The sequence below is a fragment of the Falco cherrug genome, chromosome 20 (genome assembly GCF_023634085.1).
Source record: "Falco cherrug isolate bFalChe1 chromosome 20, bFalChe1.pri, whole genome shotgun sequence".
In the NCBI taxonomy this organism is placed as follows: domain Eukaryota; kingdom Metazoa; phylum Chordata; class Aves; order Falconiformes; family Falconidae; genus Falco; species Falco cherrug.
The window spans coordinates 5,430,003-5,445,580 of NC_073716.1; the positions used below are offsets into that span (position 1 = coordinate 5,430,003).

Here is a 15,578-nt window from a genome sequence, read left to right on the forward strand (position 1 = left end):
CCCCCCCTCCTTGGTTGCATGTGGGGGGGGGGGTGTTGGAGAGAAATAATCGAATAACGCCTCAGACGTTGGGCTATGAACAATAAGAGCCCCCCCAGAATAAAGGGCTTGGGCTTGGGTTGGCTTTGAAATGGGGAAGGGCACAGTAAAACAGTGCGGTTCGGTGGGAATTTTGATGTCTTTTTTTTTTTTTCCCACGGCAATTGGGATCCTTTTCGCTAAAAGGGGCAATTAGGAGATTTCAGAGGGGGGGCGGAAGAGAAGAGGCAAATAAAGGCGATAAAAGCCTGGCCGGGGTGCCCGTGCCCAGCCGGCGGGGTTCGTGCCTGCCGGGCTCCCCACGGCCGAACCCCCGCCCGGCCCCCCCGGGACCCCGCCCGGCCCCCCCGGCCCCTCTATAGCGCGGCGGGGGGGATGTTCCGGCAAGGTGGGTCACTCCGCCGGTAAACCACTGCCCTGGCTTTAGCATGTTAAAGCGTCGGTGTGACTTGCTTTGCCTTTTTTTCCTGGAATTCTCCTCAATTCTTGCTTTACCCCCCCTCACCGCAGAGGTCCGTGCCAGGGGGGCAGCCAGCAGGGCCACTACGGTCCAGGAGAGCGGGGGGGGCCCGAAATTTCTGGAACCCCTTCTTCTTTTTCTTTTTCTTTTTTTTTTTTCCCTCCCCCTTTTTTCCATCTCCGCTATGCACAGAACGCTCCTGCAAAGAGCTTGCACCAAGCACCAAGGGATTTCACCAAGGAAAAAGGAAGATTTCCCTCTATTTTTTCACTTCCCCTCAAGTGGGAATTTCAGTGTGCGAAAGCCATAATAGCTGCTGCCTTTAATAATGGTCTTCCCATAATTAGTATATGCAGCATATACTGCAAGTCTGTATATATATATATGTATATAGTCGTGGGCGCTCATATGCTTGACGTGGCATCTTATTTTCGCTAAAACCTGCTAAAGGATGCCCTGCGCGCGCCTTCACTCAGGGCATGAAGTCATCTGCGGTGGTGGAAAAACAGGGAGACAGAGAAGGAAGGAAAGGGAGAAGGTGGAAATCTGCCATCGCCAACTCCTTCCAAAGCTGGATTTTTTTTTTTTTTTTTTTTTTTTTTTTGCCTGTGCATCTTGCGCAACGCATTTGTGGGGTAAATTACGTGAAGCCTCCGCGGGAGGAATCCGTGTCTTTACTGCGCACCCTGGCAATGTAAATAAATAGGCAGGGGCGGGAGGGGGAGAGGGCGGCGGAGGATGCTCCCCCGCGCAAGTACTTAAATTTACTCGCCTTTTGTTTTGCATTGTTGATTTTTCCTGCGTTTAATTGCTTTAATTTATTTTATGCGTGCTTTGATGCTAAACATTATTTGGTGCTAATGAAAGAGTTCCAGTGCGCAGTAAAGTAATTGAAGGGCGGAGGAAGAAGCTAAAAAAAAAAACAAAACCCCAACCAAAACTATAGGCATTGCAAAATAGATCGGTTTTCTGCAAATTAGTTGCAAGAAGAAGAGAATTAAAACAAGGGGCGGAAAGACTATTTGGGCTGATTCTGGCTTCTTTACATCCCTCCTTTATGGTCTTACCTTCTTCAGTAACAGCCCCAGCGCAACCAAAGAGGAAGAGAGGGAAAGGAGACCAGCCTCCATTTCCAGAGCCCCGAATATCAAATTATAGCTCAGTATATTCGCCAAATCTATTGAAAAGCTACTAACATTTTGAAAGGAGTGACTCCTGAAAAAAGAGAGTTTAGGGTGCTGAATCGAGGCATGCGTTCATCTAAAAGGGTCTTTTAGTACATTTACTTTGCATGGGGAAAAGCAATTCCAAAAGCCCGTGTGTTATATTTAATAAGAAAAAGAGGAACGAAGCCAACACGATGGTAGATTATTGGAGATTTCCATTTTATTTCGAAGAATAATAATCACAGACAAGGGGTGGGGGTGGGGCAAAGCAACGCGTCGCCATTAAATTATTTGCTACTTTGATATACAACATTTTACGTGGTACAATATTAATTCCTCTTCTTTTTTTCGTAGACTTGAACAACGAAGGAATCCAGGTAAAAATATACACAGACAAAAGAGCATAGCAAGGAGAAAAGAACCACCGAGGTTACAGGGAGAAGGCGTAATAATCATTCATGTTATGTACAGGACTATATATGCTAAGTATAATTTGCATTCAGACTTTCAGGTCACATTTTCTAAATTAAAGGTGCTAAACACGACCACGTTACTTCATACCAAAAAGTACACAGCGAAGTACAAACGGAGATTTACAAATGACTTATACGATAGGAAGACTCACATAGAAAAATGTGTCTATTCTGACTCTAAAGCCACATTTAATAGGTAGATAGTCATTCTATTGTACAAAAAAAAAAAAATTTAATATAGGTAGTATTTTTTTCAGTGTCGGGAAACACAATGCATCATTACTAGGGTTTTTAATTATTTATGCGCGTATCATTTATCTATTTTAATATATAGTCTTTTTCTGTGTGTTTTTTCCCCTTTTATTCTTGCGTGGGTCTCCACGTTTCCTGCCTCCATCTCTCGCCCCTTTCATTCCTCCTCGTCGTCCTCCGCGTCTGGTTTTTCCTGGCTATTGGAGCCGGAGCAGGCAGTTTTTATTTTCTTTTTCCATTTCATGCGCTGTTCTGGAACCAGATTTTGATCTGTCTCTCGGTGAGACACAGGGCGTGGGCGATCTCTATGCGTCTCCTCCGGGTCAGGTAGCGGTTGTAGTGGAACTCCTTCTCCAGCTCCAGGGTCTGGTAACCTGGTGTAGGTCTGGCGGCCGCGTTTTCTGTCGGTGCCTGGGAAATCAATGCAGGTTCAGGTCAGCTGGGGGGATGGGGGGGGGTGTGGGTGTTTTGGGGGATGCTGGCTCTGGTTTGCTCTCTTGATTTGTCTGTGGGTGCAGCCTTGCCAGCAGCCACCCACCGCGGTCCCACGAGGGGACGAAATCCCCCGAGGAACAGTACAACTGGCACAGCCCTTCTTTTTTTTCCGAAATCAACTGCTTCTGCTCGAGGTTTTCCCTACCTCACCCCCCCACCCCCACCCGTCCTCAGCCCCCAAACCAGCCCATCTTTAACCTCCTTCGCCTCGGGACAGCCTGCAGTGCTCTTTGTGCCTGTGCGTGTCTCCGAGGGACCAGCAAACTTCAGAAAGTTTCCTGCCCTCGCAGCACCGCTCAGCCTCTGAACTCCTGCTTTAATTTTCATTTAGACACCAGAAGTTTTGGATGGTTGGGGAATAAACACAGAAACAGAGCCGAACAGAGCTAGAGAGGCATCTGCTACCTACACAAATCCAACTATTTGTCCTCTCTTAAAGCTGTCATCAGGGTGCCTGCTTGGAAGGGTGTGTGATGGTCTTAATTATTTCAGGGGATGTTTTGGGCACGGCAGTGACTTCTAGGGGGTTGCTACCCCCGGGCTGCTCTTAGAGGGGTGGGGTGGGGGGTGCGTAGATGAGAAGCGCCTGAACACTTACCCCCGGCTCCCCACTACCCTCCAGCTGCTCGCGAGCAGGGTCTGGAAAGGGCCCAGCTCCTAATTCTCCCTCCACCCGACACTTCCTGGAGTCTGATTGGAAATAATTCTACAATATGGTGCTTGTGATCCTGATTCTATTTTCTATGTAAATGCTATGTACATCTATATTATTAATGTATGCTTTCCCAGAGCAGTGGGGATGGCGAACAGCAGCCCTCAGCCTCTCCTCCACACATTCCACCGGACTCCTCTTCTTCCCTTTTCCCCCTCTCCCCACCCCTCTTTCTTTTTAAAAGAAGAAAAGATCCAGTCATTAAAAGGAGAAAAAAGGCAAAATAGCCAGGCTAGCTGTAAAGTAAAAATGTGCAGGTCGTGGAATGTGGGTTGTAAAATCCGCTGAGGGGAGAGCCATAAACTGCTGCTGAATAGGGATGACAACTCTATCTCTGCTCGCTGATGAAATTCCACAAGCGCGATCGCACAGTGGGCATGAAGCACGGGGGAGAGGGGGGGCGGGAGGGGGGACCCCGCTTTTACGACCGAGGTCGAGTTTCTCTGGTTTTAGGCTCAGCAGATCCTAGAGCACCCAGCGTTTTCTGAGAACGGGACCCTGCGCGTTTGCCCTATTTCCAAACCCTCTCTAATGCTGATCCTCGCAGCGTCAGAGGCTAAAAAGGGGAGGGGGGGGGTAAGGGAGGGGGGGGCTTCTTAAATCTAAAGTCAGATAAAAGCAGAGGTGAAGTGTTTACGACCAGAAATATTTGGTCTTTGATAAATCAACTGTAAAAGCGAATGAATTATGGAGCAGGTAATGGAAAGAACTGACCACCAAATAAGTGTGGTGGTGGTGAGTTGTAACTCCTGCCTTTATAAGCTGCCCTACGGTGGCTGCTACTCTGTTTTCTTCTCCCTCTGCCTCGCAGGGGGGCTGGCCCGCACTCGGCTGCCCCCGGGGTTTACTAACAAGACCCTTTCCGAATATCTGGCGGAGGAGGTGGGCTGGCTCGCAGGGATGCTCTCAAGTTGCAATGTGGCACAGCAGAGGCGAGGCCAGGGAGGCTGGAAAAGGAGCTCACGGGACAAGCGCTTCCCCCCTCCCCGGGATTACACGAGTGTAAACATCACCCATCACCACGCGTGGCCGCGGGCACCGGGCTGCTCCGAACGGGGGGAGCCCGGTGTGCTCCGGGTGGCGGGGCCGGGGGGGGGGGGGGGGGGGGGGGGCCGGGACCGCTCCTGCGCGAGGGAGATGGATATTTATTAAATGTTAATTGACATTAACGCCCTGAGACGGAGAGCGGCCGGTGACTGGAGGCAGCGCGGCCGCCCGGCGCTCGGCGCTTCTGGTTTGGAGACGTGCGGGGGCAGCGCGTCCCTGCGGGGGGCGCCCCCCGCCCCGCCGGGGGCACTGCGCGGCCTTCCGCGGGCACTGCGCGGCCGTTCGCGGAGCTACGCTGCCCTGCACCGCGGCAGCGTCCCAGAGACCCCCAGCCCTCCAGCAAGGCCATGCTGAGCACCCCATGGTCCCCAAAGAGCTTTCCCAACGCGCGGGGCTACACCCCCTCCGCGGTGATGTTTTTCGGAGGGTGACACAGTGCTCCCCTAGCTATGTCCCTCCATCCCTCCATCCGGATTCCGGCCGGATTGTCACCCTTCGGAGAGAGGGGCTTTTAATTGCAGCGGGAATGATGTGTTGCTGTTTCTGATGGCAACACGCTACGCTTAATTGCAGTGTCTGGGACATTGTGGTGAGGGGCTGGCAAATGAAGGCTTTGCAATCTAACAGCAAACAAACCAAGCTTGCAAGCACCTCCCATAAATAGTTTCTTTCAGAATCTATATCTATATCTACACGGGGGTAGCACAATTTCCATCCTGTAAATATACGAGAAGAAGGGGCTGGCCATTATTTCTGCAGCTCTGTCTGTCCCCTCTGAGACAAACTGCCTTTTGCATGGCACATACACAGCCCCAGCAACACCAATAAATATTTAAAGCTAAAAGGATGGCTTTATGGCGGGGGCTGGTAGGGGGGTCGCTCTCTTCCTCTCTCTTTTGAAGATGCGTTTTCAGTGAAACGTCATGAAAGGAGTTGGGGACAATTCCCCCCCTCCCCTCCTCCTCCGCCACCCCCCCGCGCACGCCAGCAAATAATTTACACTCCCCCCACCCCCCCCCGGGTTTCTTTCTTTAGGGAGGCTGGGGCTTACCTGTGCTCCTCATCCAGGGGTAGATACGGAAGTTACTGTCGCTTTGCAAATCTGAGTCCCTCTGGTCCGTTTTGCTGCAATTCTGCTTGATTCTGCTTGGAGGCATCTCCCGGGCACATCATGGAGAGGTTTTGCTCAAAGGGGGAACAGTGCATGTTGAAGGAGCCGGGCTCCAGGCCGTAACCGGAGGAGTACATGCTGGGGGGCTGGGGGTGCACGGCGCTGCCACTGGAGTAGAGCCCGGGCATGGAGGCGGCGAAGGGAGGCGTGGATCCGGCCCCATACCCCGCTCGCTGGGTGTTGGAGGCGAAAGCGCAAGAAGTTTGCTCGGGAAAGACTCCGGATGGGAAAACCGAACTTGCGGCTTGATATTTAGAAAATAAAGCATTCGCATAATACAATGAACTCATAATTTGGCCGGGTGATTTGTAGGTCGGGACGTTTTAGTGTCGGTTTTACGAGGTACCGTGATATATTACGGAATTAGAGTCCAGATTTACACCAAAAGGAGCCCTTTTTCCTCCCGGCCCATGTGACGCGCGGGCACGTGGCTCCGGCGGCGCCAATCGCCGCGCGCTCCCTCCTCGGGGGCAAAAAATTGTAGTGCTGCTGGATTTATAAAATATGATAAATAATTGATGCGATATAAAACCCTCCAAGATCTATGCTGGAAGGGGTGAAATTGTGCTGGAGTCGATAAGCAACCTGTAATCAGTTTTCAGCTCAGACCGAGGGAGAAAGAGAAAAGGGGGGGGGGGGGGCGGTAAAAGCACGTTGCTGATAAACCAGCGTCTCCCTCTCGGTCTCTCTCTGCTGGAGGAAAGGGAAGGGAGCTCTATTTATCCCTTTATTGATCCCGTCTAAAATTCCCTCCTTCGCACCATTTCCCCGGCTCCGAGGTACTTTTTTCACAAGACTGTACATAATTCCCTTCCCCCTTGACCCTCTCCCCCTCCCCGCGCCCCCCCCCCAAAAAAAAAAAAAAAAGAAAAGACAAATGTCTCATTGATACCTAATAGTTTCAGGGTTCTTTTTTCCCAAATGCCATTCAGCTCTATATCTAATTTATTCCAGTGCCACAGGCTTTGAGCTTCGTATTGAGCTGGCATTTGCTTTTCTTGTAGCGAAAAAGAACGAGTGCACAGATCCCTTGTTCAGCGTGTCAGCGGTTCTGCAGGACTCAATTACAGTCAGAAGTAAAACCTTACCAGCTGGCTGATCTGCTTTCTGCTGGAGAAGCGGAGAGACCTTCCAAAATGTGATCTGCCTCAAAAAAAAATTTTTTTTGAGGGGTGGGGGGGGTGGGATGATGATGTTAGGAAGAAATAAAGTCTTACAGGCAGGAGAAGCAGCCCGGACAATGGTGGATGTGCATCTGGGCTCTCTGCTGTTTCTCCTTTCCCAAGGTTATGTTACGAGGGATGGGTGTGCATCCCCGCACTGTACTGCCATGGCAGGGCAGCTAGACAGGCGAAGGAGCAGAAAGAGCAGCTCAGCTGCGCGACTGACATTTTTTTTTTTTTCCCAGCGAGATGAGTGGGAGGAAGGGAAGGGGGACCCAGAGCCGGGTTTCGTCTTGCAGGGGTAGTGGGGTGGGCGAGGGGAGACGGAGAAAGGAGGAAAGAGAAACGAGGGAGGGTGGGGGGAGGAAGAAACAACAACACACTTTACCTTCAGGAAGGATTTCCACACAGTCTCCCAACCTGTCACCACCCAGGAACTGTTAGAAACAACAAGAGCAGAAGCCATCGCAGTTGCCCCCTCCCCTTCCCCACGGCTCCCCGGCAGCAGCTCCCCCGGCCCCAGCCCCTGCCTCCGCCCGTCCCAGCAGCGATCCAGCCCGCCAGCATCTCTCCAGGCAAAGAAGTCTTTGATGGCCAGGGCTGCAGCTCCGACACAATTGACTTTTATTTCCTTTCTATCAAAGTGGTCCTGGAGGAAATGGAGCAGGGTAAAAGAATGATGTCACGGAATTCTCGCTTGTAAACTTTATTGTAACTTTCTTCCGCCGCTTCCAGGTTTAGACAATAGAACAAAGTGATGAAAGAACAACAAAATATATCATTAGTTCCCCCAATAAAGTAATTCACGTATACAGTATACATTCTTTTTCACAGTTAACCTAAAGATCACTTTACAACTTGCTTCACTGTGCGCATGCTAACTAAATGAGAGAAAAACGCTTTTTTTCTTGTCTTTTTTTTTTCCTTTTTTTCCCTTTTTTTTTTTTTTTTGGAAGAGACATTTAAGAATTGTAAACAAAACCCAAACAAACAAAAAAGAAAATCCCGAACCAAAGAAAAGAACAGAAGCAGGGAAAGTAAAGAGAGAAAGAGAGAGAAAGAAAGAGATAACTAGAGCATAAATAGGCAGTTTCATGTTGTTGGGATGTTTGTTTCAATAGCTACCTCCAGTACATACAGATAAACCACAACAAAAAAAGGTGGAAAATTTAAAACAAAAAAAAAGTGCACAAATGTAATTTCACGTAACTCCTATAGCATTGAAAGCTATGTTAACCAACCCACCCCCCCCAGGAAAGAAGAGAGAGACAGAGAGAAAGACAGAGAGAGAGAGAAAATTTCACAGTCATGTTTTACATAAGCTATTGCGTTACACTACCACTAGTTAATAACTGGCAAAAGGCAGGAGAGACCTCCCGATCACTTTTGCATACTGTTCATTGTATCAAAGGATAATCAGGAAAGTGGTGCTTACAGCTATATTGTTTTACAGCAATAAAAGGTTGGGTTTTTTTCCTTTCTCTTTTCTATGCATTGTTGTTTTTTTTCCCACCCCTCCCTTACATTAACTGCCATTAACGTGGGGCTCAGGGGCTCGTCCACCCCAGCAGTGCTTGCCTTTCAGTCCTTAAAAATCCTTTTATTTCTTGTCCGCCTTCTGTGCTTCCCCTTCCTCGTCCACCTCCTGGGCTCTTTCCATTTTCTGTTTTTCCAGTTCTTCCTGCTCGCATTTGCTGCTGGGAAACTTGTCTTTGTTGTTTTCCTTTTTCCATTTCATCCTCCTGTTCTGGAACCAGATTTTGACCTGCCTTTCTGTCAATCCCAGGGCATGCGAGACCTCGATCCTCCGTTTGCGGGTCAGGTAGGGATTAAATAGAAATTCCTTCTCCAGTTCCAGCGTCTGGTAGCGGCTGTAGGTTTGCCTCCCCCTCCTCCGTCCAGCGGCTGCTGGGGAATTGCAAAGGTTGGGTGGAAGAGGGGAAGAAGAGAAGGAGGTTGAAAGATACATAAACCAGGCTCGGGAATAGGCACACACAGGCTCACACCCGCTCACACACACTCACACACAGGCACGGGGAGGGGGGGGGGAAGAAAGGGCTCGCAGGAGCAAAGGCAGGAAGCTAACAGGGAGAGGAAAAGGCTCCTGTAGAATATTATAAAAGGCAAGATGGTTATAAAGGAAAGGGGTGATGGTGGCGGGGGGGGGTGGGGGTGGGGGGGGTCGTCACCCACCAGCCCACTCTGAGCAGCCCAGCTGAAGCCTGCACTTGCACACTTATTATTACCCGAACCACCACCACCACCACCACAACAACAACAGGCTCCGGGTCTTTGGGATCCCACAAAACAAAATAGCCCAAAAAATCAAAAGAGCTGCAGCCCGGGGAGAGCAAGGAGCACCAGCGAAATCCCAAATCAAACGCAAAACAAAAATGAAGGGGCTTTTTAAGGCTATAAAAGTGCCATAAACTTTAAGAACGCTTCCTTCCACAGAAAGCCCGGCTCGCTCAGCCCCCAGAAGAAAAGGTCTCCTTCAGGGTAATTAAACTATAAAGCAATTTACAAGTGCAAAAGTTTACCCCCATAAAGCAGTAAAATACAGTCACTGGGGAAGAAAAAGAGAGCGAAAGAAAGCAAGCAAGCAAGAGGGGCAGAAAGAAAGCAAGAGGGCTACTTTCTGGGCTCAGGAATTGCCTCCTCGCTGTCCTTTCCATCTCGCCTCACCTTGCGGTCGCATCCAGGGGAAAAGCTGGGTCGGAGAAGGGCTCTGCTCCGAGCTCTCCGCCTCCTCTCCAAGGCCGCTGGCAGCAAGCTTGCAGTCCGTGTACTGCACCAAGTCCGACTCCTGGGCGCTGAAGAGGCTCTGCCTTTGCAAGGGGTCGTAGCCATAGAAGTTGCTGGGGTCCCCATGGCACGCCACGGCGCAGGGATTCTGTTGGTAAGGGGAGCTGGAGAGTGAGGATGCTCCGTGGTAAAACTCCTGGATTTGGGTCGGATGCTGGAAGGTGCCCCCCGTGCTGGGTCCGTACACCACCGTGGGTCTGCCCCCAAGATCCTGAGCGAACCCGCAGTCATAGTAATTGGGACGCAAGGAGTCCCCCGGTTTTGTATTTGGAGAAGAGTGAGTTGACAAAATAAGAGCTCATTTTAATTTAAATAAGAATATTTGTTTGGAGCAGGAAGAAAATAAAAAAAAAAAAAAAAAAGCCAACCAAACCAGACCACGGGAATCTATTAGCAAAAAAAGAAAGCGCTAAGATGCTAAGCAACGACAGTTTGTGATTTCCAGGAATATAAAAGGAGGATATAATCAAAACTCTAAGCCTGCATGATATTGAATTCTTTCCTCCCCCCCACCCCTAAAAAAAAAAAAAAAAAATCGCCACTTAAAAGAGTTCTCGCTTTACATTTCCAAGAAGAGATGCCAGTTCATAAACAGTTTTCAGTGATTTACTTCAGCGCAAATGAGTTGTTTCATATTTTTGCAGTGTCTTTTCATGATCATTTGCATCTATTACCAAAACCTCATCCTATTGGCTTCTCCTTACTCCACACGGACTCTGCACTGCATGATTGTGAAAGGAAGAGTGTGAGAGAATAAAGAAGGAAAAGCAAGCGAGGGGGGAGCGAGAGAGGGAGAGGGAGCGAGAGAGAGAGAGAGAGAGAGAGAGAGAGGGAGAGAGAGGGGAAGGGAGAAGGAGGTGGGGTGAATATACGGATTAAATATGTTTAACTACCTACATTAATGAGATATCGCTCGCCTCACAACAAATCACATACCTAGACCACCCAAAAGATTGATTTTTGGGGAGTGTTGGAAAATTAAAGAGAAGCGCTCGCAGTCGTTAATTTCAAAATTTTAACGAGGCAGTTTTAGCCTTTTTAAATGTCAGGGTCGCTTTGGAAAACTGTAAAAGAACACGATTTAATTGCTACCAGTTTTAAAAGTCCTATAAATGTAATTGGTATTTTAATACAAGTTATCAAATCATACAGCTTCTTACCCTAAACATATTTTAAAACAAACGAGGTAGTCATATTTAACATTTTAATGATCAATTTCCTTATTATTGATAAAGGTTTAACTATCACATGAAGGGAATTGCATTTGTAATAGCCCCAAAAAAGGCTGTAAACTGTTTAACAAACTATAAAACGCCATAAAGCCGGGGATGTTGTTGTTGTTTATACCGCACTACATAAAAGCCGTTAGGATTTTACGAGTTCGTTCCTCTACTGCTATAAACCAGAGGTTTCGATTGGACCCGTCCGCATTACAGCGAGATGTTGAGGTGTCAATATTGAATTAAAATGATTATAGTTTTTCATATATAACATTGACTTTTTGTGTCTTTCCCCGCAGCCCCCCCCCCCCCCGCCTCCTCCCCCCGCTGAGGACTTGTTCAAGATGTGGTTGGGGATGATTGCAACTCAAAGTATTGTGTCGCTTATCACATCCAGAACAGAACCTTTATGGTCAGTAACTGATGACTATTCCCTACCTCACCCCCTCCCTCAATAACTTCAATTTGTTGGTTTTTTTTCTTTTTTTTTTCTTTTTTTCTTTCTTTTTTTTTTTTGTTTGCATGAGACTTCTAATGAAAAGCGGGGAGAAGAGGGGGATGGGGTAAGGGACTGAGGAGAGAGGCTTTCTATTTTATTGGCATTTGGTAACAACGGAGCAAACTTACCTCGAAGATGCCAACGCTGCAGCTTTCCACCATCTAAACACACAGGGGGTAGATTTTGAAATTCATTTATCGCAGTCAGCAAATATTACCGAGACGTATTTCAGCTAATAACGACTCCAACCCCTCCCAAGCCAAAGGCTGCCCCAGCCTGCCCTAACACCCACGACGCCCCTCCAAGCCCTTCGCAATGCCAGCTATATTTTCAGATCCTTCAACCTTCAATAGAAGTTAAAGACACTCTTTTCAACCTCTGTCCCCCCCCTTTGCCCTGGGTAGATTGCTGCTTGCCCGCTGCATCCGTCTGCGCGGGTTTGACACGGGAAAGGTGAATTAAGATGGTTTCACCCGTGCCTGCCGTCCACTGAGGGACCATTTTCAGCCTCCGCAGCGTGGAAAAGAAGGAAAAGTTGAAATGTTCCGGTTAGTCTGTCTTGCCAGGGCTTTGGTAAAAAAAAAAAACCAAAAACCAAAACCCAAACCAAAACATTAAAATTGGCAGTGGGAATAGGCAGGGAATTAAGAAAGACAGAAAGAAGGAAGGAGAGAAAGAAAAAAAACAAAGATAGTAACGGAATAAAACTTTAAAAACCATCCTTAGAGAAATAATTTAAGTAAATACGTTTTCCTTTATTTTGTATAGGGATAATTTCAGTTCAGTCTAAGAGCTTTTTCAAGTAATTATTGTTGTTGGAGTACTTGCAGTGGTATAATTAAGGCTTTTCCCCCCCCTAAAAGACAAGTTAACATTTTATTTTTCTCAACACTTTTATTGTCGATTGAGCAGATTTTGGTTTCATCTTTGAACATAAAACCCCAGAAATGGTGCACAGAAGTAAATAGAGCTTTGCAGCCTGGCGTGGGGATGCTTGGTGCTAGAATTTTCAGGAAAGGGGAAAAAAAAAACCCCAACACAAAACAAAAACAACAAAATAAGAGAATGAAATCGATTAAAGTATTTTTAGAAAAGAACCTATCTTCTTCTATGTGTGTTTACAGGCGTACTTCCATCTATTGAAGTTTGTAAAGTAAAAAATAGCAGGAATTCCCTTCATATGTGGATCCCAAGAAGAGGGAGCAAAGTTGCTCTTGGAAGTTAACGTTTTTTATCAAGTGCAGTAGAATTTTATGGTCGTGATGTGATGGTAACTCACCAATGCACCAGAAACCAATGGCTGATCTTAAATCATTCGTATACTGTACTCCGATTCTTGATGAAAGGAAAATGTTTCTATTATAAGAAAAAACAAGTGGGGATGTGTGTGCGTGTGTGTGTGTCTGTGAGAGAAGATAATTTATAAATACCCAGTGGAGGAAAGATTTATTAGGAATTCATAAGGAAAAGAAAAAAAAAGAAAAAAAAAAAAGAAAAAAAAGAACCCCAAACCCTTTCCTAGGTAAACCTTTAAGTTTTCACTGCTCTGCATTTTACTAAACGCACCAGGGCAAGATTTTTCTTTATTTTCCCCATCTATTTCTCTTTACATTTGTATTTCATTTTATAGCATTTAAAAAGTCTTGAGATGCTTCAACTTTGCCTCTTAAAACAACATACTGCATCCTCTTCTGTTGCCTGTATCGGTTTAATTTGTGACTCGCTCTCCCAGGATGCAACTTAGCGAGGAACGGGCGTATTTTCTGGGGTGACTTCGGAGAAACATTTATTCAGAAATATCTGTTTATAACAATTTGAAAGAAAACCTATACTGAAATTATTGCCACCATTCCTTTCTGTGTGATTCGTAGCTGATTGTAGCTGAAGGACTGGAATGTCTCAATAATTTTTGTCTTGTAATTTTGAAGAAACAAAGGCCGAAAATAAAAGTGAACTGATGGAGTTAGAAGTTTACATTTTTGCTGCTGCTGCATCGGTGGTGTATTTGTACCTATCACAAAATGTGGTTAAGGTAACAGCATTTTGGATTAATTTACTATACTGTAGCCTCTAAAAATATTTCCAGACTTATTAGGTGAAGACCTTAGGCAAAGAGCAGCAGCACTACCAAAAGACGGAGCAACTCTACCAAAAATGACCAGTTCAACTTCTAAAAAGCACATATATTTTTTAATTATTATTCCCTCCCCCCACCCCGGGCGGTGGCTGTGAATCTGAGACGTATGAAATAAAGAGCCGAGGAAACGCAGATTCATCCTAACGGCTAAGGTAAGGAGCCAGGGAAAAATGTTCTGACTCTGTGTGCGCCTTTCTCCCCGAAATCTTGGAGCCACTTTCTTTTCCAGTCCTGCAAACATCCATCTTCGGTGCGGGGATAATTAAGCCGTCGTCCCACCTCCACCCGAAATAACAGAAGACAAAACCCGACGGTTGTTTTTTTTTTTCTCTCCTTTAAATGAATATTTGAAATAGATGCGTGTCCCACCTCTCACCGCATCCCAGCACAGAGCCTCCAGATTAACTCTTTCCCCCCCCCGGCCCCCCCCGGCCTCACATAATTTACCCTCGTGGGGAAAAATAGATGTAACCTATAAAATCTGCAAAATAGCTATAATTAACCCTATATTTTATGCCTCGGGATTATTCATGCTCTCCAGCAAACAGCCGGGTTGCCGCCGCTAATGAAATCAAGGTGTTACGCGGGGCCCCGCGGCCGAGCGCGGGAGACGCGCGTCTAACGTGGAGCAAGGGCGCCACCTCGCGGCGCTGCGCGGCACCGCAGTCCGCCCGCTAGGCGCGGAGGGGTGGGAGATTTCCTTGGCGGGTGGGGCTAAAAAAAAGGGGGGGGTCCCACTCGGACCTAGGGAAATAAAAACAGCCAAAAGTGAGGGGAGGTGGAAGGTGGGGGGGGAAAGGGAGAAAAAGGAAAATCACGTTTTTCTTCCTCGCCCCGCAGCGCTGAAGTTTTATGCGCGGAAAGCTCCACCAGCCAGTCACTATGCCCGGCAATAAAAGAGGCAAAATGGGTTTGCTTTTGAAAACCACTATTGTTTCAAATTCCGAGACTAAACAATTGGTCATTCTGCTCTGGAGGGGGAAGGCCAGAGCTGTAAACCGATAAAGAGCTTCCCAAGCCCAGACGTCTCGCCAGAATTTCGACTGTGTGAGTGTGGGGGTGCCTGTGTGTGTTGTTGGTGTGTGCGTGGCTCAGCATTCTGGCAGCCTGGAATTGCTTTAAAGGGAAAAGAAAAAAAAAAAGGAGGGGGGGGAAGAACAAAGGGAATCATCCAGAGCGCTGGATTTTCACGGCATCTGCAAGAGAAGAATAAATTAACAAAAGTCCCCACCCCACCTTTTCTCTCCCCTCCCCCCCCCCCCCCCCCCCCCCCCGCTATTTTTTAACTACTCCCTTCCTTAGGGGAAAAAAAGAAAAAAAAAAAGAGGGAAACTTTGTATGTGACTGAAGCAGAAACAAGAGCATTTACACGTTGGGTTTCCCCACATTCCCAAGTCGTTGTAGTAATTTAGGAGTTCCTGAAAGTTTTCTTGCACTGTTTCCTTTACAGCCGTTTAGTTCCTTAACCTTCAGAAATTTATACCCTATAAAGTTTTATAGCGGTCATATTCTTTTATTGCAGCACACTGCACTGAATTTTCCTTTTTTTTTTATGACAAGTTACTTCCCTTTCTCTCTCTTCCCTCAGTAAACTCCAAATATCTTTCTTCTTCTTTTGTTTTCTTTTCAGAGCTGCCCCAAATAAAGGGATTTTTTAAAGAAGTGAAATATTGCCCTTTAGAGTGCCCATTATGTTAAAAATTAGTGGAAAGAGATTCTCGGTTATATTTCTCACTACCTGCTTCCTGCAGGGCTGAGCAGGTCTTAGGGTTTGTTTTTAAAATATAGAGATAGAAACACTTTTCAAGCGCTTGTATTTCTTCATGAGCAATAAAATGTCAAACGAATTTAGAGACGGAATTATAGGAACTGCTCATTGAGCCCTTGGAAAAAGGAACCGCGTGTCAAAACCGAAGTGATGCCAAGCGGGGAAAGCGGG

At 47.1% G+C, this 15,578-nt stretch overlaps 2 protein-coding genes across 2 annotated transcripts; both read right to left on the reverse strand.

Moving 5' to 3' along the window:
- Positions 1–1,896: 1,896 nt before the first annotated feature.
- HOXB7 (homeobox B7) lies at positions 1,897–6,616 on the reverse strand. The gene is given in 5 exon segments (XM_005440043.4): positions 1,897–2,639; positions 2,642–2,762; positions 2,764–2,801; positions 5,696–5,762; positions 5,764–6,616. Coding segments are annotated over 5 exon segments (660 nt in total). The 5' UTR covers positions 6,106–6,616; the 3' UTR covers positions 1,897–2,547.
- Positions 6,617–7,741: 1,125 nt separating this feature from the next.
- Positions 7,742–10,085, reverse strand: HOXB8 (homeobox B8). The gene is given in 3 exon segments (XM_005440041.3): positions 7,742–8,883; positions 9,664–10,045; positions 10,047–10,085. Coding segments are annotated over 3 exon segments (726 nt in total). The 3' UTR covers positions 7,742–8,578.
- Between the last annotated feature and the right edge of the window lie 5,493 nt (positions 10,086–15,578).